The 21,150-nt window shown below is 61.7% G+C and overlaps 1 protein-coding gene across 3 annotated transcripts in view; it reads left to right on the top strand.

Annotated features, from left to right (window-relative positions):
- The window catches only part of CACNG5 (calcium voltage-gated channel auxiliary subunit gamma 5), a 29,391-nt gene that overhangs the window by 1,243 nt on the left and 6,998 nt on the right, over window positions 1–21,150 (top strand). For all 3 annotated transcript variants that reach the window (XR_011246928.1, XR_011246929.1, XM_069542359.1), the window contains exon 2: window positions 19,719–19,985. Coding sequence is in view for 1 of the 3 variants with exons in the window: in XM_069542359.1 (XP_069398460.1) it covers window positions 19,790–19,985 (196 nt within the window). In the remaining 2 variants the exon portion in view is untranslated. The remainder of the gene's footprint in view (window positions 1–19,718; window positions 19,986–21,150) is intronic.

A 21,150-nucleotide genomic window follows, 5' to 3' on the forward strand; every position in this document is an offset into this window, starting at 1 on the left:
CAGCCTCCCTCTCACATAGGGGTGGGGTGGAGTGGGGTGCCCTGTGCACCATGTCGCTTTGTGGCATGGGGCATCCTGGTGGGCTGCACTCCTCACCGCCTCAGCTGGGAGCTGGCTTTGAGACCTCGGCCATTCTCGGCCAGCGAGGTGGGGTTCCGTGGCTTGCGGTTGGGGAGGGGAGTGCAGGGGGAGGTTGCCTGAACTGTTCACATTTGACCTGAGGAGGCAGGCCATAGGTCATGGTGGGAAACACGGGCTCCAACCTCAGCTCCCTCATCTGGAATGGGGCTGGGGTGTGACATGAAGCAAGGACGCAGGCGTCGTGTTGGCTCACTGGGGACGACCAAGGCCCCATCTGACTCTTGGACCCTGGACTCCAGAGGTCAGGACCCCTCGTGCCGTCCTCAGAGCTGGGGGCAAGGGTGTGAGTCATTGTATCAGAGACGCTGACAGTTTGGGCTCAGGTTCCCAGAAAGCAGGTGGGACATAGGAACCCAGTTTTTACCCAGCCCCACCTCGGAGGAGCTGACCGTTCTGCTCAGGCTTCCAGCCCTGGCTGCCCTGGGCCTGCCCTGCACAGCCTCCTGGCTCATTCCTGGGTGGTCAGTGAGCACACACCTGCTCCTTCAGTCCATCCTGGGTTTTGGGTCAGCCTTCCTCCCTGGCAGAATCAGGACCAGCTACTTGTGACCTCAGGGACACCAGGAAAACCCACCAGATAGCGTCCTGTTCCCCTAAACCTAGCTGTCTGCTGCCTAATATTGCACCATTAGAGACTCATTCCTTTGCCTATGTGTGGCTTTGTACCCAGCTAAGTCAGCTACTAAACTTAGGCATAGGTGACTTGTTTACAGGCTTTCAGGACCTGAGGGGAGATGGAGGGGGGAGGAACGAGAGAGCGTGCTGTACTGGCTGGCCTCTGAGTTCCGCGGAGCAAGGCGCGGCTGTGAGCTCCCGGAAGGAAGGGTTTGGGGAGTCGTTGCAGGGGAAGTCAGGCAGGGAACTTTGTGACCCTCAGTGGGAATTCTCAGCGGGAATGTGGGGCAGGCGGTCTGCTAAACGAGGAAGGAGCAGATAGAAGCTTCCAGTCCCGTGGCGGGGGGGCGGGGGTTGGGGGGGGTGCGGGGCCATCGGCCTGCCCTCCCCACCCCGCGACTGCGCAGCCGCGTGGGGTGTGACGGGCTCTGGCTGTAGGAGGTGCTCTTAGCTCTGATGGAGCGTGGCTTGCTGTGCTGCTGGCCGTTTAACCCGCCGCGTTATTTGTCAGGTCAGCAGATGATGGGCTGTGCTGGCCAGGGTGAGGGGGATACTCCATGCGTCCCCACAGCCCCCGGGGCCTTCCCTGGGAAAGAGCAGGAGCATCGTGCTTCACGCAGACCCCTGAGTCTGGGGGCTGCAGGGTTGGCTGGGGTCACCTTACAGCTCGTGGAGGTGGCCCCTGGCCCGGCCAGGCACGCGGTCCTGGGTCTTCCAATGTGAGGGCCAGTGCTGGGGGGACGTGGGGGTGAGAACTGGCCGTCCCTGTTGAGGGGGGCCCCCAGCAGGCCCGCTGCGGGAGGGGCAGGCCGATGTCACCTGGGCTCCCGGGGCCTGAGCCGTGGACCCGGCCTGCCTGCCGATGGCGCAGCAGTGACCGACTGCCGCTCGTCTGGGTGTTGCTGAGGGCAGGCAGGGCTCAGGCCGGGGCTCAGAGGTCATGCGTCCCCGGGACGACCTGTTGCCATGAAGCCCCAAAGCACGGCCACCCTTAAAGATTGTTCTCGAGCGTGTGTGCGTGCTAAATTTATCCAGTCGTGTCTGACTCTGCGGTCCCACAGACAGTAGCCCGCCAGGCTCCTCCGTCCACGGGATTTCCCAGGCAAGATACTAGAGTGGGTTGGCATTTCGTCCTCCAGGGGATCTTCCCGACCCAGGGATGGAACCCTCCTCTCTGACTCTCCTACCTTGACAGGCGGGCTCTTCACCACTAGCGCCCCCTGGAAGCCCGTTCTCAAGCATGGCTGTTCTTAAGGAATAGAGGTGGTGCTGATGGTGACCGCAGTAGCTGTTCGTCCTTGGTCCGTCGCTGAGCACCTACTGTGTGCAGGCTGCTCCTGTGAGTCGTGGGCACACAGCGGAGGCACTGCTGGCCTCGGGGCAGATTCTTCTTCGGGGGAGAGGTCCTGTGCTCGGCTGGGTGTTTAGGAGCAGCCCTGGCCTCTCCCAGTGGGGAGACACCCCTCCTGCTTTGTGACACCCAAACGTGTCCCCCCAGAGGCAGGCCCGAGGTCCCCGAGGTCCCCTGGAGGCCCGCGTTGCCCACTGCCGACCCCACTGGGCCCTGGCTGTGAAGAAAAGACTTTCATCCCGTTCCCTTAGAAGCAAGCTTTCTTTAGAGGGAGACGCGCTGCATGTGCTGAAGAAAGAACATTCCAGCAGGCCGCGTGCTGGGGAGGAGGGCGGGTGGGGTGCGGGCTGCCGTTTCCCAGAGTGGCTCAGAGAAGGTCCCCTGGTGACGGGCCCTGGGCGAGGCGGGAAGGAGGAGTCCAGGAGGAGGGGGCGTGGGGCGGGAGCAGTCAGCCAGGCTCCCCCAAGGGCCCTGGGCTCCGTCTCTGAGAGTAAGGCCGGAGTGCTCCCGGCCGCAGGAGCAGATGCCAGCCCGGCCTCCGCCCTCAGGTGAGCGTTGTCCCCTCGCCTCCTTCCAAAGCCCAGAAGGTGAAGCCGGCGTGGAGAACCCCTGGGACGTGTGTTCTCGAGGATCCACACTCTGCCATCTCAGACGGAAACGTGTGCCACACAGAAGTGGGTCCAAGCCCCAGCTCAGCCTTGGGCCAGCCCAGAGCCCCGGGGGCCTGGGCTTTGCGGGTGGGGGTGTCGTCCTTGGTCCCCTGCGCCCCTGGGAAGATGGGGTTGAGGGGGCAGGAGGAGCAGGCTGCACCCTCCGGTCTCACCCCGCCCCGGGCTCCTGGTCCAGATTTGAGCATCTGTTTGCTGGGCAGCAGCCTTGCCATCTGGAGAAATCAAAGCAAGGTCTCCAGAGGTCGAGGGAAGTCAAGCCTCCCTCTACCCCCCTTCCCGAGAGCTGGGGAGGGGCCCCCCTTTCTGCATCACAGACCCTTTGCCAGGCTCTGGGCTCCTCAATTGGTGCCCACCGGGCTCCTCCTCGCAGCCAGCGGGCTGGAAGCTCCACCCACACCGCATAGCCCAGCGGGGGTGGGGCAGCCCCCACAGGCTCCACCCCATGGCCCCCAAGACTCTGCGTTAGAGAATCTCAGTTAACCACTTTGCAAGTGACTCACAGCAGAAATATGTTCCTATTAATGCCTGGAAAGTTGGATTTAAAATGTAACCGAGAGTTAAGACTCACTGGTCCGCACAGGACGCAGAGGACCTCCCTGGGAGCACCGAGCTCACCCCTCATCCCCACCCCCACCGCGCACGGGGGTATCTCCCCCGGGGCTGGAATGCCGGATGAGAGACCCTGAGGGGGACGTCTCTGGACCATCCTGCGCAGGGCTGTCGAGGGTGTGAGGCCCTCTCAGGAGGCGTGTGCCCTGTGAGGAGGGCTGCGTCCTGGGGCTCCGGGGTCTCCGCAGCCTGTGGTTTCCAGGGATGACCTTGCCGGGCAGGCAGGCCCCAGCTCTCCTTGCTGGATTCTCTAATCTGTGTGTCGTCTGTCGTCTGCCTATAACCTGTAACCTATCACCTATCATCTATACCATCTATCTATCGGCCGATCGATCACCCGTCTATATCTCTGTCTCTCCTCTGCGTATCACCGATCAATCACCGATCGATCACCTGTCTATATCTCTGTCTCTCCTCTGTGTATCGCCGATCAATCATCTGTCTCTATCTCTCATCTGCGTATCACCGATCAATCACCGATCAATCACCTGTCTATATCTCTGTCTCTCCTCTGCGTATCACCAATCAATCACCGATCGATCACCTGTCTATATCTCTGTCTCTCCTCTGCGTATCACCAATCAATCACCGATCAATCACCTGTCTATATCTCTGTCTCTCCTCTGCGTATCACCGATCAATCACCGATCGATCACCTGTCTATATCTCTGTCTCTCCTCTGCGTATCACCGATCAATCACCAATCAATCACCTGTCTATATCTCTGTCTCTCCTCTGCGTATCGCCGATCAATCACCGGTCTGCATCTCTGTCCTCTGTGTGTCGCTGATGTATCACCGATCAGTCGCCTCTCATCTGTCACCTGTCACCTATTTGTCTGTCACTGACGTTTCATCTGTCTACATCTATCATCCATCTTTTTATCTGCACCAGGTCTGAGCTCTGGCACGAGGGACCATCGCTGTGTCAGGCTGTCTAGATGGGGACAGGCTCTCTAGATGGGGCGTGAAGGCTTGGTGGCGCTGTGGCACGTGGGCTCTTGGCTCCCTGACCAGGAGTCACACCCCCACCCCCTGCATCGCCAGGCGGACTCTTGACCGCTGGACCACCAGGGAACTCCCATCACTGCTGGAATCTTTATTCACTGGAAGAAGATGCCCAATGGGTGGAGGGCACTTTCTGTGCCTGCCCGGCTGCCCGAGGCAGGAGGGCCGTAGGGAGCAGCCCTCGAGTCTTCTGGGTGGGGCAGGGGCCGCCACGGGAGCAGGAGCGCCCCGGCCTGGGGGTGGCGCTGGAGCCCATGGCTGAGCCCAGTCCTCTCACTGTGGGCCCAGGCAGGTTCCCACTCCTCTCCAGGCCCCCCTCTTCCCTAAAGCTCAGGGCAGGAGGGAGGGTTCCCTTTCCCCACAGGTTCTGGGACCCCTGCGGTGCTGCAAGGGAGACCGCAGCCCCCGCCTCATGGAGCCCCGAGGGCCCCTGGGTCTGGAGCCCAGGGCTGGGCAGAAGGTGTGGAGGGAGGGCAGAGCAGAGGCCCAGGGTGCAGCTGGGGGCCCCGCCCTCCCGCCCCAGCCCACTCCGACAGGCTTAGCCTGCACTCTGCAGCAGGCACCCTTAAAGTGTGAAAATGATGGCGGGGGTGGCGGGCTGGGGGCAGGCAGTGGGCCTCCCAGGAAGCTCAGTGGTAAAGAACCCGCCTGCGATCCAGGAGACATGAGCTCCCTGGGTCGGGAAGATCCCCTGGAGAAGGAAATGGCAACCCACTCCAGTATTCCTGCCTGGAGCGTCCCGTGGACAGAGGAGCGTGGCGGGCTACAGGCCCTGGGGTCACAGAGTCCAACACGACTGAAGTGACTGCACGCACAGGGGAGGGGGCTGTGTGTGTGGCCTTGGGGGTTACACGTGGCCTCCAGCGCTCACTGCCCAGAAACCTTGACCAAGTGACTCGCGCTCTCAGATTCCTCGTTGGTAAAACGATGTGATGATAACAGCATGGCTGGCCGGGGTTGGGGGGGTGAGTGGGTTTTTTATAATTTTTTTGTTTGCAAACACATTTGACAGCTGAGAGGCCTGGGGGTTGGAGAGGCTGCGCCTTCGCTCATGGTTGCCCAGTTAACAAGCAGCAGATGGAGATCTGAGCCCAGATTTCTCCGGGCAAAGCCCGGGAACCCCTTCTGCTCCGAGCAGCTCAGGCAGAAGCGGCAGTGGAGCAGGGGACCACGGCCCATCCTGGGGCTCAGGATGCCTGGTTTCACCAGGGCCCGGATGGGGGAGCGGAGGAGGCAGGCTCCGCTGTCGCAGCCTCCACCCTCAGGGCGTGTCACTGCAGACCATGGGCCCCGGGCGCCCCAAGGAGCTGGCTTGACCTTAAAAAGAGCGTGTCAGGTTCACGAGATGTGGGGCCCACCTCAGGGCTGTGGGCAGGGGCCCAGGAGCAGGTCAGATCCCACGTGTCAGTCGCGTGGGGGACGGCTGAGGCTGGACATTTCCAAAGGACAGTGGCACCACCTCTGTGGATCTGGTTCAGCCCTGCTGCTGGTTAAACTATTAGTTAAGTACCCCCAGCAGTCTTGGAGGCTTCCCTGGTGGCTCAGACGGTAAAGAATCTGCCTGCAATGCAGGAGACTTGGGTTGGATCCCTGCGTTGGGAAGACCCCCCGGAGGAGGGCATGGCAACCCACTCAGGATTCTTGCCTGGAGAGACAGAGGACAGAGGGGCCTGGCAAGCTACAGTCCACAGGGTCACAGAGAGCTGGGCACAACTCAGAGACTGGCATGCTTCCAGCAGCCTTGGGCAGTGGGCTTTATCAGCCCCATTTCACAGATGAGGACACAGAGGCCCGGAGGTGTGAAGTAACCCCTGAAACCACGGGGCTGACAGGCGGCCCAGCAAGGGCGGAACCCTGGTCCCCCCAGTGCTCAGGGAGGTTCCAGGCCCCTGGTGTCAGCACCGGGGCAGGAGCGGCAGTGGGCAGGGAGGGAAGAGGCTTGGGGTGGGGGGACACGTGGTTCAGGAGCTACGTTTTAGAAGGCGGGCCACTGCAGTCTTCACGCCCCTCGTTGTTTGCTGTTTTAATTTCTCGCTGTCGAAGTAGCTCCTGTTTCCAGAGGGACATCTGGGAAATGAGAGCCAGGGTTCGTTATCCAGAGGCAGACTCTGAGCTGCGGGAGCTCGTGTGGCTCAGGGAAGCCGCTGCCGCCGGGCGTCGTCACCTGGATGGGGAGGGTTCCCCGCGTCCCCAGAGCCCACGCCCAGGTTCCACGCGGAGGGCAGGCCCTCCCGCCCTGGAGCCCGGCTTCCGTGAGCCCTTCTTGGAAGGGACGCCCTGCAGGCTTGAGGCCGCCGGCTCAGGGCAGAGGGTGTGGGGCAGCTCTCGCCTAGACAGGAGCCGGCAGCCAGCCTGGTCCCCCCAGTGCCCCCTGGCAGGGCTTCCAGCCAAGCCGCAGCAGCTGTCCCTGCATGCTTGTGTCTGCAGCTCACGGGGGCCAGCTGGACAGGGGGGCAGGCCTGGGCCTGGGGAGAGGGCTGGGCTCTGGAGGGGCACCCCCACTCGGGTCCCGAGAGGGAGGGCCAGGCCCCTCGGAGCACAGGTCCCTGGGCACTTCTCCCGTTAAGAGCAGGCAGCCCCCGTGACGGTGGCACACGTAATCAGAACTGACACCGACGGGGCTGCACCTCGTGGCGAGCCCATTTTGCAGAGCAGACGGCGGGCTCTGCCACTCAGGGCTGCTCAGGGCTGTATCCCCAGGCTCCTCACCACCTCGTCCCCAGAGGGGGCCGTGGGGGTGGGAGCCTGACCGCTGTGTGACCTCATTGTCTTCCTCCTTTGAGCCTCAGGTTGCTTAATTCTAACACGAAGGGGCAAGTGGTTCCCCCATCGGGTGGTGCACTGATAAAATTGAGAGGCAGGTGATGGTGGTGTAGATGCCGACCCCCAGCACACAGTGCTCCAGACGCAGTGTGAATGCTGCTGAGAACGTTCTCTGAGGCGTGTCCCTCGAGGTGGAATTGCTGGGTCTTCTGGGGATTCCAAGCTTCCCAAGTGGCTCCGTGGTTAAGAACCCGCCTGCCCATGCAGGAGAGTGAGGACTGACCCCTGGGTCGGGAAGATCCCCTGAGAAGGGCCTGGCAGTCGGCTCCAGTCTTTCTGCCTAGAGAATCCCGTGGACGGAGGAGCCTGGTGGGCTGATGTCCTGGGGTCGCACAGTGCAGGACGCGATGTTTAACTTCCTGAGGTGTCCCACACAGCTTTCCCAGCGGCTGCGCCACGCTCCACTCCCCCCAACAACGTGCGAGCGTTCCGATTTCCCTGCGTTTCCATCAACACTTATTTTCCCCAAAACCCTCTGAACGGTGGCACCTGTGTTTCTCGGTCACACAGGGGCTCAGACTGTGAGGCAATTTGTCCGGGGCCTCCAGCTGTATGGTCACAGAGCCAGACCCTGCGCTCCGGACCCTGCACTCCTGACTGCCCACCTCCACCCCTGCTCACAGGAAGCCAGGCTCCCCGGAGCCTGCCTGCGTTTCTGGGTCCTGACTCTGCACTTAGAGGCAGACAGACACCCCTGCTCACCGCTGGGAAGCAGGTGACATCTGGTGTAAATCTCACTTGGTCTCAAAATAGGTGGCTGCTCCCTGAGGTGCGAACCTCGCTCACCTCTTTGTCCCAGAGGCCCTAGGCACCTGGGCCAGCCTCATTCACTCTGCAGAAGGAGCCTGGCAGGTCTGTGGGGCTGGTGGATGCCCAGCGCCATGTCCAGCACCAAGGCCAGTACCAGCTGCCTCCTTCCGGGGCCCAGGGTGTGTCTGTGACGGACCTCGAGATGGCTGGGTGGGAAGCGGTCAGGCAGCCCCCACCCCTTTACTGGAGGAGATGTCTCCTGGAGAAGGCTGGCAGGATTGCTTTGTGTGTGGAAATGTCTTTTTTTTTTAACCTTCTGCATCAGGACAGCCTAACCCCGCCCCCCCCCCCACGCTGAACTCCCCTCCACCGGGGACCTTGCAGCGTCTGTGTGTGCGCGCGCTCAGTCCTGCCCGACTCTGCGACCCACAGGCCTGTAACCCGCCAGGCGCCTCTGCCAAGGGGATTTCCCAGCAAGAGTGCTGGAGCGGGCTGCCATTTCCTTCTCCAGGGGGTCTTCCTGCCCCAGGGGTCGCATCCTCGTCCCCCTCCTTGCAGGGGGCTCTTTGCCGTGGTGCCGCCGGGACGCCTGCAGTGCCTGTGGCTGTGATCTTGGCCTTTCTCCTAGACCTACCCCGGCAGCCTGGCCCCCAGGACACGACTGCGGTCTGGAGGGTCGCGTGGGACCGCCGTCAGCTCGTGGTCTCAGAGCCAGGCGCAGAGGCCAGCCCTGTCTCGGTCTGCGCCACCTCAGCTCTGTCATACGTCCCCTCCAAGCCGAGCGTCAGGGCCGCCCGGAGTCTTTGTGGGACCGAGTGCGACTGTCGTGTTGAGCAGCACCTGGAATGTGCGGCTTCAGCCGAAAGGCACGCAGGGAAACTAGGGTCCAGAGAGGTGAGGCGACGAGCCTGGGGTCACACAGCTGTGACGGAGCTGGGGGGGCTGAACCCGAGCAGACGTGAGTGGAGAACGCTTGGCTTTCGGGACCCAGCCAGGCTGGGAGCCTGCAGGGGCAAGGTCCTTCCACACCTGCTCCCTTTGCTCTGGGGTATTCACTGCCCCCAAGGCTGGCCCGGCACCCACCCCTGAGCCCCAGCGGGGGTCACCGTCACAGGCACAGGGGCCCCGCTCTTCCTCCTGCACCCTCAGTCGCCGCCCTGAAGGCTTCCCATGGGACGTTGCTCCAGACCTCGAGGCACCCCCGTGTCCCCCCCCCAACCCCCTCGGAAACTTCCAGAAGCTTGGGCGGGGGAGCGGCTGCCACGTGCCAGGAGCTGTTGTGGCCCCACCCACGCTGCTGTATTACATTATTGTAGCATCTGCACCGAGGTGCCACCTCAGACCCAGCTGGGAGGGTGGAGGGCCCGGGGGTCAGTGGAGAGTACAGGTGGGAGCACGGCGTTGGCAAAGCAGCTGCTGCCAAGCCCGGGGGCACCGGAGAGCCACGCCCAGAGCTTGTCTTCACAAGCAGCTCCAGGCCGGGCCAGGTGCGGCTGGGTCCTCGGCTGGGCCCCTGTGCCCCACAGGCACTGTGACCACCCCCTCGGACCAGCTCTGCAAATTCAGACTGGAGTTACTGGTGACGATGCTGTTTGCACCACTTGGATTTCGGCTCATTTGAGCCCAAGGTTGGCACCTTTGTGTCTGCAGGAGCGATGGGTCTGGGGGTCCCTGCGTGTGTTTTTCTGGTCCTCTTCCCTCATCTGCGCAGCCAGCTGGTGACCTGCATTCAGACCCCACTGAGCCGGCCCCGTGCTCAGCGGAGAGGAGCAGGACATGCGTGTCAGACACAGGGCACCCGTGGGCCTTACTGAGGACCCGTTTCAGCCCAAGGGCAGCCGGCGACGGCTGGCCATTAGCGAGCTCCCCCGGGTCCACCCACGCCGTGATCAGTTAGCATCAAACCGCAGCCGCGCTTCCTGCCGACTCGCAAAGGGAGACGAGGCTCGGGCGGGGCGCACAGCCCAGAGACGGCCCTCCCGGTATTGATCTCCGCCCCCCCGCTCCCACGACTGGGCCGCGCGCCTCCCCTTGACAAACGTGCTGCTGCGGGAAGGCTGAGGACCGCTCGCAGTCTGAGGGCCTCCGGGCCGGCGCGCTGGGCGGGCAGGGCTCAGGGGGGTGAAGTCAGCCCGGGCAGCGGGCAGTGGGAAGCAGCCTAGGCCCCCTGCCTCGCCACGCCTGCCCCCGGGCGGGGCCAACCCAGCCTGGATCCCTCACGGTGCCCCCCCGCCGGAGTCCTGGGAATCACACTGGGGGGCTCTGTGCTGGCGTCTGCCTGGGGAAGCGTCCTGCCTCGTGGGGAGGATGGGGTGGACACGGAGGACTGTGCCCCAGAGCACGCAAGGTCGGGTCCTGCCCGCCTCCCTGGGCAGGGCCGTCTGGCAGCTGCCTGTTTGCTCACCGCAGAGTGGATCACACCTTCTGGAACAGCGTCTTCCCGGGCTCATCGGAAGGAGCCTGTGAGGTTCCGAACCCACACGACAGTGAGGCCCCTTCAGTGCCGCCGCCGGTCAGGCAGCCAGCGCACACGCCTGGGCCTGTGCCTTCCCTGCCCGCCTGACGACTCCCCCGCGGTCCCCAGGCTCCCGCGCGAGTAACCGTCGTGGGGCTTGACGGTCAGATCACTGGAAGGCCTAGCGATTACATGATTAAGAAAGGCGGCGAGGGAGAGGAACTGCAGCCCCTTCGTTCTCCAAAGGGCGGTTCTCGTGACAGCCCCCCTCCAGCTGGGCCAGGAGCTGAGCTCCAAGTCCGGCATCAGCCGGGAGAGGCAGAGAACACGGTGATGGGCGGCCGGCCCCCAGCCCCGAGAGCAAGCTGCTGGCGGTCTGCACGCTGCCCCAGCCCTGACACCCTCCTGGCGCGTGCCGCCGGCTTCACCCTGCCCTGGGTCTCCCCCGCAGCCACGACCCCGTCCCTGGTCTTTGGCCTTGGACTAAAGTTGACCTCAGGAAGGTGCCCCCCCATCCGCCCCCCCCCCCCCAGCCCGAAGCTGATGACCTGCAGAGCTCCATACGACTTGAGTGTCTGCACACAGAGGTCAGCTGTCCATTAAGCTATGGAACGGAGCACTCCACTTAGCTGTGTATATGGGACACAGTTAAATAATGAAAACAAAAATAGAACATTGCAGAAGCCTGGGGCAGGCTGGATCACGCCCCAGGAAGGAGCAGGGACTGCCACCTGGGGGAGGGACAAGCGGGTTGTGGGGGGGTCATTGCCAGCCACTCTTTATCAGGAAGCAGCTCTGGTTTAAAATATATTTTTTCTGTATATACAGGTCATCTTTTGTTAATTTTTAAATGAAAGTTTATACACACACACACACAGACATACACACATCCCAACTGGGAAAATAATTTGTGCTTGTTACAGCACATGGGAAATTCAGAAAAGCTGAAAGAGTCTTCCTTCCTCCCCCTGAGCAGCAGTGTCAGAGCTCTTTGGAAGCCCCCAACGCCCCTCCCAGGAGAGAGGGGAGTGAAAAGCAGGTGCCAAATTAGAGACTGCCCCTTTTGTCAGCAGAGTGAGCTCAGCTAACACACCCAGTGACCAGCACTTAGGAAGACTTTTAAATATACAGTTGATTCAGAAAAAGAAGTCTTCAAGGAACTCACACTCAGAGTCTTGAACATGTGAACCTGTTCCGAGGGGCCTGCAGATATTGGACCCAGATATGGCCTCCCTGGTGGCTCAGACAGTGAAGAATCTTCCTGCAGCACAGGAGACGTGAGTCCAATCCCTGGGTCAGGAAGACCCCCTGGAGGCATGGCAGCCCACCCCAGTGTTCTTGTCTGGAGAATCCCATGGACAGAGGAGCCTGGCGGGCTACAGTCCACGGGGTTCAAAGAGTCGGACGCGACTGAGCGCCTCACTCCCACGGAGTATATCAGGGTCTTATGGCCCACTGCTTCCTGTCTGTACTGAGCGGGGCTGAGGAAGCTTTCACAGACGCTGTGAAGTCTCAGGTTCCTCCCACCCTCTCAATGGGCAGTGTGGCTTTGGGCAGGAACGGGGCCTAAATCTGCCCATAACTGGTCATCTGTCCAGCTGTGTGTCCACTTCTTAGGGCTGCAGACGGCATCACCATGGTCAGCCAGCAGGGGGCAGGGCAGCCACCGCCCCCCTACCCGGAAGACCACTCATCTAAAAACGAAAAATACGCTGGCTTTTACTCCACAGCATCGGTGAACAGGAGCAGTAAAGTGGAAGGACAAGCTCGTCCATCATCCTACAGTCAAAGGAACCACGGCAACTATTTTTGTATTCAGGAAGTCACGTGTCAACAGGTTTTTTTTTTTACAAAGCAGCAAACTCGTGGTGTTTTGTATCCCACTTTTCGTTTCCTCAGTTAACATTTCCCACAACGGCTCTGTAATGGCAGATTGAGCTGAAAAACCATAGCTCATATAACCCTTCCCTTTCGGAAAAGTGTTTAGGTGGGTTTAGCATTTTGCTATCACAGACAGCATCTTTGTGTATTTTTGTACTTACATTTTTATCTGTTCCCTTAGTGGCAATTCCCAGAAGTAGCCTTGCTGGGATGGAGAGAAATGAAATGCTTAACACTCAGTGCGTGTTTGCTAAGTCGCTTTCCAAAAGGGTAAACTGCGAGGCAGCCTCAGAAGCGGAGCGTGAGAAACACCGTTGCAGATGCGAGACTGCGCTTTTCTAATTAAGTTTCCTTTTTAGGTAAATTGTAAATTCACATGCAGTTGTGAGAAATCATGGGATTTTGTACAGAGACAACCCATGTGCCCTGTACCCAGTTTCCCCCAATGGTGTGAACCGAGTTCAGTTATTCGGTTGTATCCAGCTCTTTGTGACCCCATGGACTGCAGCCCGCCAGGTTCCTCTGTCCATGGGGTTTCCCAGGCAAGAATACTGGAGGGGGTTGCCATTTCCTCCTGCAGGGGATCTTCCCCGCCCAGCCCAGGGATCGAACCCTCGTCTCCTGCATCACCTACTGCATTGCAGGTGGGTTCTTGACCGCTGAGCCCAACCCCAAGGTCCCACGTCACGCGGGGACAGAGGTACCACGTCATGCAGGGACAGAGGCGCCACTCCACATGGGGACAGGGGCACCACGCGGGGACAGGGGCGCCACGCGGGGACAGGGGCACCACGCGGGGACAGGGGCACCACGCGGGGACAGGGGCGCCATGCCAAGTGGGGACAGAGGCGCCACGCCACGCAGGGACAGGGGCACCATGTGGGGACAGGGGCACCATGTGGGGACAGGGGCACCACGCGGGGACAGGGACGCCATGCCAAGTGGGGACAGAGGTGCCACGCCACGCGGGGACAGGGGCGCCATGTGGGGACAGGGGCGCCACGCCACGCGGGGATCGTGCATCCAGGGCACCAACAGGAAGGCGGTCAGTCCAGGACACTCTGCACCACAAGGCTGCTGCCCGTTGCTCTCTTATGAACAAACTGACCTCTCCACTCCAGGCCCGACACCCACTATCTATTCTCCATTTCTTTATTTCTGTCATTTCAAGAATGTTATATACTTGGAATCATGCAATTTAAGGAAAATTATTATCAAAAAGCAGATGTAATGAAGTCACAAGTAGAAGAACTACAGTGACCACATCTGGATTAGGCGGTCTGTGGATTAGCACTGTCCAGCAGAAACATGTGGACCACGGACTGTAATGTAAAGTTCTCTAAAGCCACACTGAAAAGCATAAAGACATAGGTAAAATCCGCATATTTTTAGGCTAGGATACCATTTCACCATCTAACCCATGTCTACGGGGTTGCACAGAGTCGGACATGACTGAAGCGACTTAGCAGCAGCAGCAGTGGGGTGTGTACTTTCTTTGCTCATGCTAAGTCTTAGGAGTCCAGTGTGTATTTGTACAAACAGCTCATCTCCGCTTGAATGAGGCACGCACATTTCAAGGGCTCGGGAGCACGTGTGGCTGCCGTACCGGGTGGCTCGGCGTGGGTCCAAAGTGAGGAGGTCCAACCGTGAGCGTGGATTCTGTGCGTCTCCAGGGCCAGAGGCTCCCTGAGGCAGCGAGTGGCTCTCAGCCTTGGTTACACTTTAGAATCACCCAGGATTCTTGGAAAATACTGACGCCTCACCCCTTCCCACTTCACCCCTACGGAGGGTTGGCACTCGGTCTCGGAAGCGAACTGGCATTACTGGGATTTGTTTTGAATGTCCAGGTGGCGCTGATGAGCAGCAGGGAGAGGCCCGCTGGCATGAAGTGTCCTCTGGCACCCGCGTGTCCTCTGGGGTCCTGAGGGGCCCTGGGGACACACGCAGGTTCCTGCCTGCCCTGACCTCTTGGAGGGCAGGCGCCTGCCTCTCGGGAGGTCTCTGTGCTTCTGACTCTGCAAAGCCCACCCTCATCTCTGCCTTGTCCAGTTTTCCAGTGCGATGCCCATAACCTCCCTCCCGCAGGGCTCCAGGCCTGGGTCAGCGCCTCCGTGGCCAGTCCTGTGTCCTTCCTGGTCAAGAAAAGCCGACCCGCGTTTGCCGAGAGCCCATGACCTCCTCGTCCCAGAGCCCTTGCAGCCCCCCTGGGGAGCAGCCTCCTTCTGGCATCACTGAGGGGGCTCTGGACGGGGCAGGGGCGGGACCAGGGCCCAGACCACCTGGCGAAAGCCCACTGGGCACCCAGGGTAATGGAACGAGGCAGCTGGGCTGAGTGTCAGCTCCTTTCCCAGGGTCTCCCGTGCCCCGTGGCCCTGGGCCTGTGGGGCGGGTCTTGGCAGGGAACACACGGAACGACACCCCCGCCTTGCCACCAGCCTCTCCTGGGGGGCCCATGGGATGGCGAGACCCCTCCTTCTTGGTGCTGATCCTCTCCACAGGCCCTCGGTTCCGTCGTCCAGTCTGGAAATCCTGTCTCTTTAAAAACGCAGTCAGCACCCTGACCCCCTGTCTTGAGAGTCGCGAGGTGTCTGCTGGAGCCCAGACGTGTGGGGTCAGCGCCGGACCCTCCGGGGACCCTGGGCCGCCTCGGGCCCCCCCTGCTCGGGTCCAGGCCGCTGGGGCCTCGGGGTATCCCCAGCAGTCTCACCTCAAGTCACGGGGTGGAGGGGAGGCAGGAAGCCTCGCGCTGAGACAGGCTCCTCAGAGAAGCACGCGCTTCTCTCTCCTTGCCCGGCTCTCAGGAGGCACGCCCTCGAGGGGCCAGCTCTTCCATCCGCACTAACGCGGGCGGGCGGCGGGGCTAGAGGGTTGGGCCCCAGGGGTTCCTCCTGGACCGGCAGCGACCCCGTGCCTGGGGCTGAAGGGGGCCGGACGGGGCGCGTGGGAGGAGGGCAGGGGTGCAGGGGGAGGAGGGTGGGGACGCTTGGGCCGCTAGCATCCGAGTCAGTCGTGGCAGAACGTGGTGGAGGCAGGGAGGCCGCGCTGGGGGGGCGTGTTACCGGAGTGCATCCCAGCGCCGCCAACCCAGCCGGGCCATGTGACTGCCCGCAAGGCCCCCTCTACAGGGCTGCTCTGTGAGCAGCGAGCCTGCGGCAGGTTCCGAGCTCGCCGCAAGGTGCCGTCCAGGCAGTTTCTCCAGAGCCAGACTGCTTTCCTCCCCACGCTCCACCGCCTCCTCCTTCCATCCTCCTTCCAGAAGGGAGACTCAGCAGAAAAAGCAGCATCTCTGTGAACGCCGGTTCTAAGCAGGGAGGGGCTGTGACCAGGACTAACTGGCATGTCCAGCGGGACTGTCAGCCAACTCCCCTCCCTCCCCCTCCCCCTCCTCCTCCCCTCCCCCTCCCCCTCCTCCTCCCCTCCCCCTCCCCCTCCTCCCCCCTTCCTCCTCCCCTTCCTCCTCCCCTTTCCCCCCTCCCCTCCTCCCCCCTCCCCTCCTCTCCTCCTCCTCCCCCTCCTCCTCCCCTCTCTCCTCCTCCTCTCCCTTCTCCCCTTTCTCCCCCTCCCCTCCTCTCCCCCTCCCCTCCCTCCTCCCCTCCCTTCTCCCCTTTCTCCCCCTCCCCTCCCTCCTCCCCTCCCTCCTCCCCTCCCTCCTCCCCTCCCTCCTCCCCTCCCTCCTCCCCTCCCTCCTCCCCTCCCTCCTCCCCTCCCTCCTCCCCTCCCTCCTCCTCCCCTCCCTCCTCCTCCCCTCCCTCCTCCTCCCCTCCCTCCTCCTCCAAGACCACATCCCACAAGGAAAATACCGGGTTCGTCCATCCACCTGAGTGAGGCAAAGGCCCAGGATTGAAAAGGCCTGAAATCCTCAGCCCCCTTATCTTAGGCAAGAGGCTGATGATGTTGAGGGAAAACAGGCCACGCTTCCACTGACAGGAGTCTCCTCCTGTTGGGACAGAGTGTCAGGTGGTGAGCGCGGCGCCCCGGGAACCTCCACCTCCCTCCGCAGCTCTGAGAACCAGCCAAGACAGCGAGGAGGACAGGCCAGGCTGCAGGCTCGCGCCTCGGCTCCCTCACTTGCTGGCTGGGTGAACACGAGCAGAGGGCCGACCCACACCCCTCACCTCTCACGTGGGGAGTGGCTGTGGCTGGGGTGAGCGCGCCGCAGGCTGGAGTTCCTGTCTGCACCTGCTGACCTGTGTGGCTCACTGAGCCCTCATGAGCTTGTGAAGAAGTGAGCAGCGTCAAATGCCCTCATGTTAATACCAGTGCCTAGCGCCAGGGTTGCTGCCAACGGCATGCTGGCCCAGAGTCCTGGTCCGGCAGCCATCGGCCCGTGGGCGGCAGAGCATCCGTCGGCGAGGGGGCCGGGAGCAGAGACCCCGGGTCAGCGCTCCCTGCAGGCTTCCTCAGCCTGTGTCAGGTGGACAGCCGGTGTCGCCAGAATCAGGTCACGGGGGCACGACTCCCCCGTCCACAAAACCGCCGTTCATCTCTCGCTGGCTTTTTCCGCACCTGCTAGCTGTGTGAGGGGGTGGGCCCCCGGGCGGGCTTCTAACTGCCGACAGTTAAGACCTTGAGCGCTGAGTCCCACGGGCTGCAGCCCCGTGCCCACGCTGTAAGGAGGATTCCGAAGGAGAAAGTAGGCGCCCCCCCCCCTTTCCTAAAGGGAGTTTGGTTTCCACAAATGCTGCAAGATAAACGTCCGCTTCTCTTCGGGTGGAAGTTGTTGGTGGGGCCTGTCGTCGGGGACTGTCCTGAGGGCTGGGCTGGCGCGTGCCGCCTGCTCCCGAGGCCCCTGACGTGCCAGGTGGCCGGGGGTGACTTGGGGCGGAGGGGAGGGTGTGCCTCTGGATTGTGGCTGCTGGCAGCGCTGGGAACATGGAGCCCTGGCTTGATCCCTGTTCCAGGAAGACTCCCGGCCACAGGGCACCTGCACCTCCTTGGACCCAGAAGGCACACAGCATGCCTCCCGGTGCAGCATCTCGGGCCTGCTAGGCTCAGGAGAGGAGCTGTGAGGGGCGGCTCAGAGAATTTGTGGTCCTGCTTTAACCCCCGTCGGGGGGTCAGCACCGTGGAAACCAGGCCACAGGAGCCCTCTGGCCACTGGCGTGTCCTGTGGGAGCTGGCCAGGCTGGTGCCGAGTCCTGGACCAGTGAACAGGAGCAGCTGCCACCAGTGGCTCGAAGCCCCGCTGCGAACCCAGGTCCCCAGACCGTCGTCAGGCAAAAGTCCCAGGCTCTCTCTCTGGGTTGTCGGCTGCAGAGATCAGGCGTCTACGCTGGCCTGGCCTTCCACGTTCCTCCTTCTCCTCTCAATTAAACCCGTCCATCCTCCCCAGCTGTCCTCTAACCAAGGCTCATCTATCTCTGAGCACCTAAGCACTTCATCCCATGTCCTTTTATTATCGGCCTGGGCAGGAAAATGCACCATTAGTGATTTCATCTCGACAAGACATTTCTCCCTAATGGCTAGTTATGAATGATAATTAGCAACTATTAATTCCTGATAATTAAGCTAATACTTCCAGCTAATGGCAGCTGGGTAACCATCTAAAGAAACTCAAAGCTGCTGTGATTTCCAGGCTCCACGCTCCAAAGGATGACAGTGCACCTCAGCTTCTCTCGCCCGGGAGTTCAGGGCTCTTGCCTTTTCTTTACGTGGGCAGTGACTGAAGAATTGATGAGTCTGGCCTTTATTTAGCTTTCTTCTCTGGATGTAGAAATAATACATGTTCTTTTAGAAAAGTAGAGAGAATCAAATATACATAACCTATTACCTGGAAACGTCCACCATCAACACTTTGGTTTATTTCTTCCCAGTCTGTGACTTTTTTTCTCACAGTTGAGTTCACACTAAATACACGCTTTCACATCCAGCTTTTTTCTTGCAGTATCACAACACAAACATCTTCCCTTGTGATGCGCGTGTGCGTGCTGAGTCGTGTCTAACTCTTTGCGACCCCCTGGACTGGAGCCCACCAGGCTCCTCTGTCCATGGGATTCTCCAGACAAGAATACTGGGGTGGGTTGCCATTTCTTCCTCCAGGGGATCTTCCTGACCAGGGACCCTGCCTTGCAGATGGATTCTTTACCACTGAACCACGGGAGGAGGTCGCTCACCTATAGGATGGGGGTGGTGATCTGGTTGTGAAGATTAAAACTAAGTGCTTGGCAGATCAGATCACACTGAGCAGTGGTGGATATTCAGCGTACTTCAGCTTGTGCTGCTGTCCTTTCCTCCCTGTCCTGGGAGGGGGCCAGGCCTCAGGAAGCCTCACCTCCCTGCAGCCCGCGGCTGCTCAGGACGCGGCTCCCACCGCTGCTTCAAGGCTCTCTGCAGCTCATGGGGCTGATATTCCCTCCTGTTCCTCTCTCCTTCGCTTACTGCACTCACCATCCTCGGGGTTCCAATTCCGGTCCCCACGGCAGATAGTGGGATTTTGTGAGCCTCAAATGTAAGTGAAAATTCTTCGTAAATGGCTGTCAGAGTCCTCAGGACTGTAACCCACGTGGGGACATCTGGCTGGTCCAGGCAGCCGTTCCCCAAGGGACCCTGTCCGCACCACACCTCCGCCTCGGACCTGCGGCTCCGCTGGACAGAACACGGCCCACCTCCCGTCCTGGCCATTCAGCTGTCATTTCGTGTTTCTCCAGCTCACAGTTGACAGAGACTGACTGCTTTGCTTCTGGGCAGTGAGCACGGGGCCCACGCACAGGGGGCGCCTCACGGGCCGGCCGGCCCCTCCACCTCCCACCCGCTGCGTGGAGAGTGGCCTGGTGTGTGTTTCGGCTTCTCCTCTGGAAGCAGGTGCAGGCGGGGCTGGCTGGCTTAAAGGCCTGTGCTGTCCTGCCTGGGGCTGTACCCCTTTGCCTCCAGGAGGCCAACACCGGCCCATTGTCCGGGTCAGCCTCCCCTTGCCCCGACCCTGGGTCAGCTGATGAAGTGGGGCTCCTGCCCCTCGTTCTGGTGAAGGACACTCGTTTCCTACACTTCCCTTCCCCTCCTACAGCAAGCCCAGACCCCGCAGAGGAAGGGAGCCCCCACACCTGACGTTGCTTCCGACTCCGACCCTCCCAGTGGAGCTCAGGCCTCCTCCCCACCCCGCCCCACCCTCGGGCAGAACTCGCCAAGCAGCAGGCTCCTTGCTTTGGGCTTGGGAGCACTGTCTTCTAGGTGGAAACCTGTCAAGGGCGAGGGCGGATCCTGCTTGTCCCCGCCTCTAGTCAGGCACGCTGGGCCGCGTGAACGGACGGATGGGTGAGCGGCAGCATCAGCCAGGGGCTCGAGGGGACACCGGCCCCTCACAGAGGTCAGGCAGGCAGGCTCTGCATCCCCCACTGGAGAGAAGGCAGCCCCTCTGTCAGGTGTCCTGCCGGCCCTGGATCACCCTCTGCCCCGCGGGGGCTCTGCTTCCCTCCCAGGCCGCGCCTGCTCTCGCCGCTGTCTCGCTCTCCTGCCCCCAGAGCCCACGCCCGCTGGGCTGACCGGGAGGATGGGCACCTGTGGGAGGAAGGCCCTGACCCTGCTGAGCAGCGTCTTCGCCGTGTGCGGCCTGGGCCTGCTGGGCATCGCCGTCAGCACAGACTACTGGCTGTACCTGGAGGAGGGCGTGGTCCTGGCCCAGAACCAGAGCACCGAGGCCAGGATGTCACTGCACTCGGGCCTGTGGAGGGTCTGCTTCCTGGCAGGTAAGCATGCCCTGACCGCACCCAGCGCTGTCCCAGAGAGGAGCAGCCCTCCCACCCCACACCCCCCAGGAAGCAGTGTCCCTGCGGGTAGGGGGTGTTCCCGTGGACGCGCTCCCCTCAGCGGCCAGCCCTGCCCTTCAGTGTCCATCAGGCAGGTCCTCTCCCCTCTGAGACCCAGGTCTTCCCACCTGAGAGCGCACGTGACCCCGGGGAACTCCTAGCACATTCTCTGTCCACGGAAGAGCAGGGACTAAACCCAGATGCAGTCTTTCCGACTCCGCGGGAGGGAGCAGGCTTCCACCAGACCCATCCGGGCCTCCTGCCCGCTTGCCGGGGTTTCTCTGCCCCACGCACTCTGTTCTTATCCCTTCATCATGACCAGGAGCCAGGCTGCATGAGGGCATCTCTTGTTCAAGGCTGCCTGGAAACACCGCAGCGGGTCCACGAAGCCTTTCCTAGAGGCTCTGTAACCCAGGCGCCCGTGGGCACAGGGCACACTTAGTCCTCCCAGCCTCACGGCAGGGCTCTGCTGGGAGGCACCAACTCATGCTCAGCAGGGACGACACCTGGAGGCCTGGCCGAGTCTGCCTCGGGAATGACATCCAGCGCCAGCCCCACCTCCCACGGCCTGCACTGTGCGGCCTCCATCTCTGCTTGAACCTGAGGCAGCGTTAGGTCACCCGGATCCGGCCACCAAGGCGGTGACAAAGGGGCTCTGCTCCTCGGCTCCCACACTGGGGCGCCTGAGCCAGCCATGCGCCACCCTCGGTGGACCCTGCCCCCAAGCCACCAGACGTCTGACGCAGCCTCGAGCTGCAGTGCCGATCCCTTTTCACGCAGCTTCGGTGCTTCTCTGGGGAAAATGTGCCGTTAGGATGGGTGGGCCACCACCCGGGGACAGGCCCCCGAGGGCTTAGATCCTGCTCAGGTGTAATACAAAGATTCTAGAAGCACTTGCCCGTGCCACGTGAACATTCCAGCTGCACACCCGAGCTCAGAAGGACCCAGAGGACGTGAGGACTGTCTGGCGGGGAGACCGTCGCCCCGCTGATCCCCAGGACTGGTTCAGCTGACTGGGCTGATCAAGCAGGCGTCCCCTTCCCACCCACCCGCCCCCCGCGCTCCCTGCGCACCCCTCCGGGAGCTGTGCGCTCAGCCGAGGAGG

This window comes from Ovis canadensis, chromosome 11 (genome assembly GCF_042477335.2).
Source record: "Ovis canadensis isolate MfBH-ARS-UI-01 breed Bighorn chromosome 11, ARS-UI_OviCan_v2, whole genome shotgun sequence".
Lineage (NCBI taxonomy): Eukaryota > Metazoa > Chordata > Mammalia > Artiodactyla > Bovidae > Ovis > Ovis canadensis.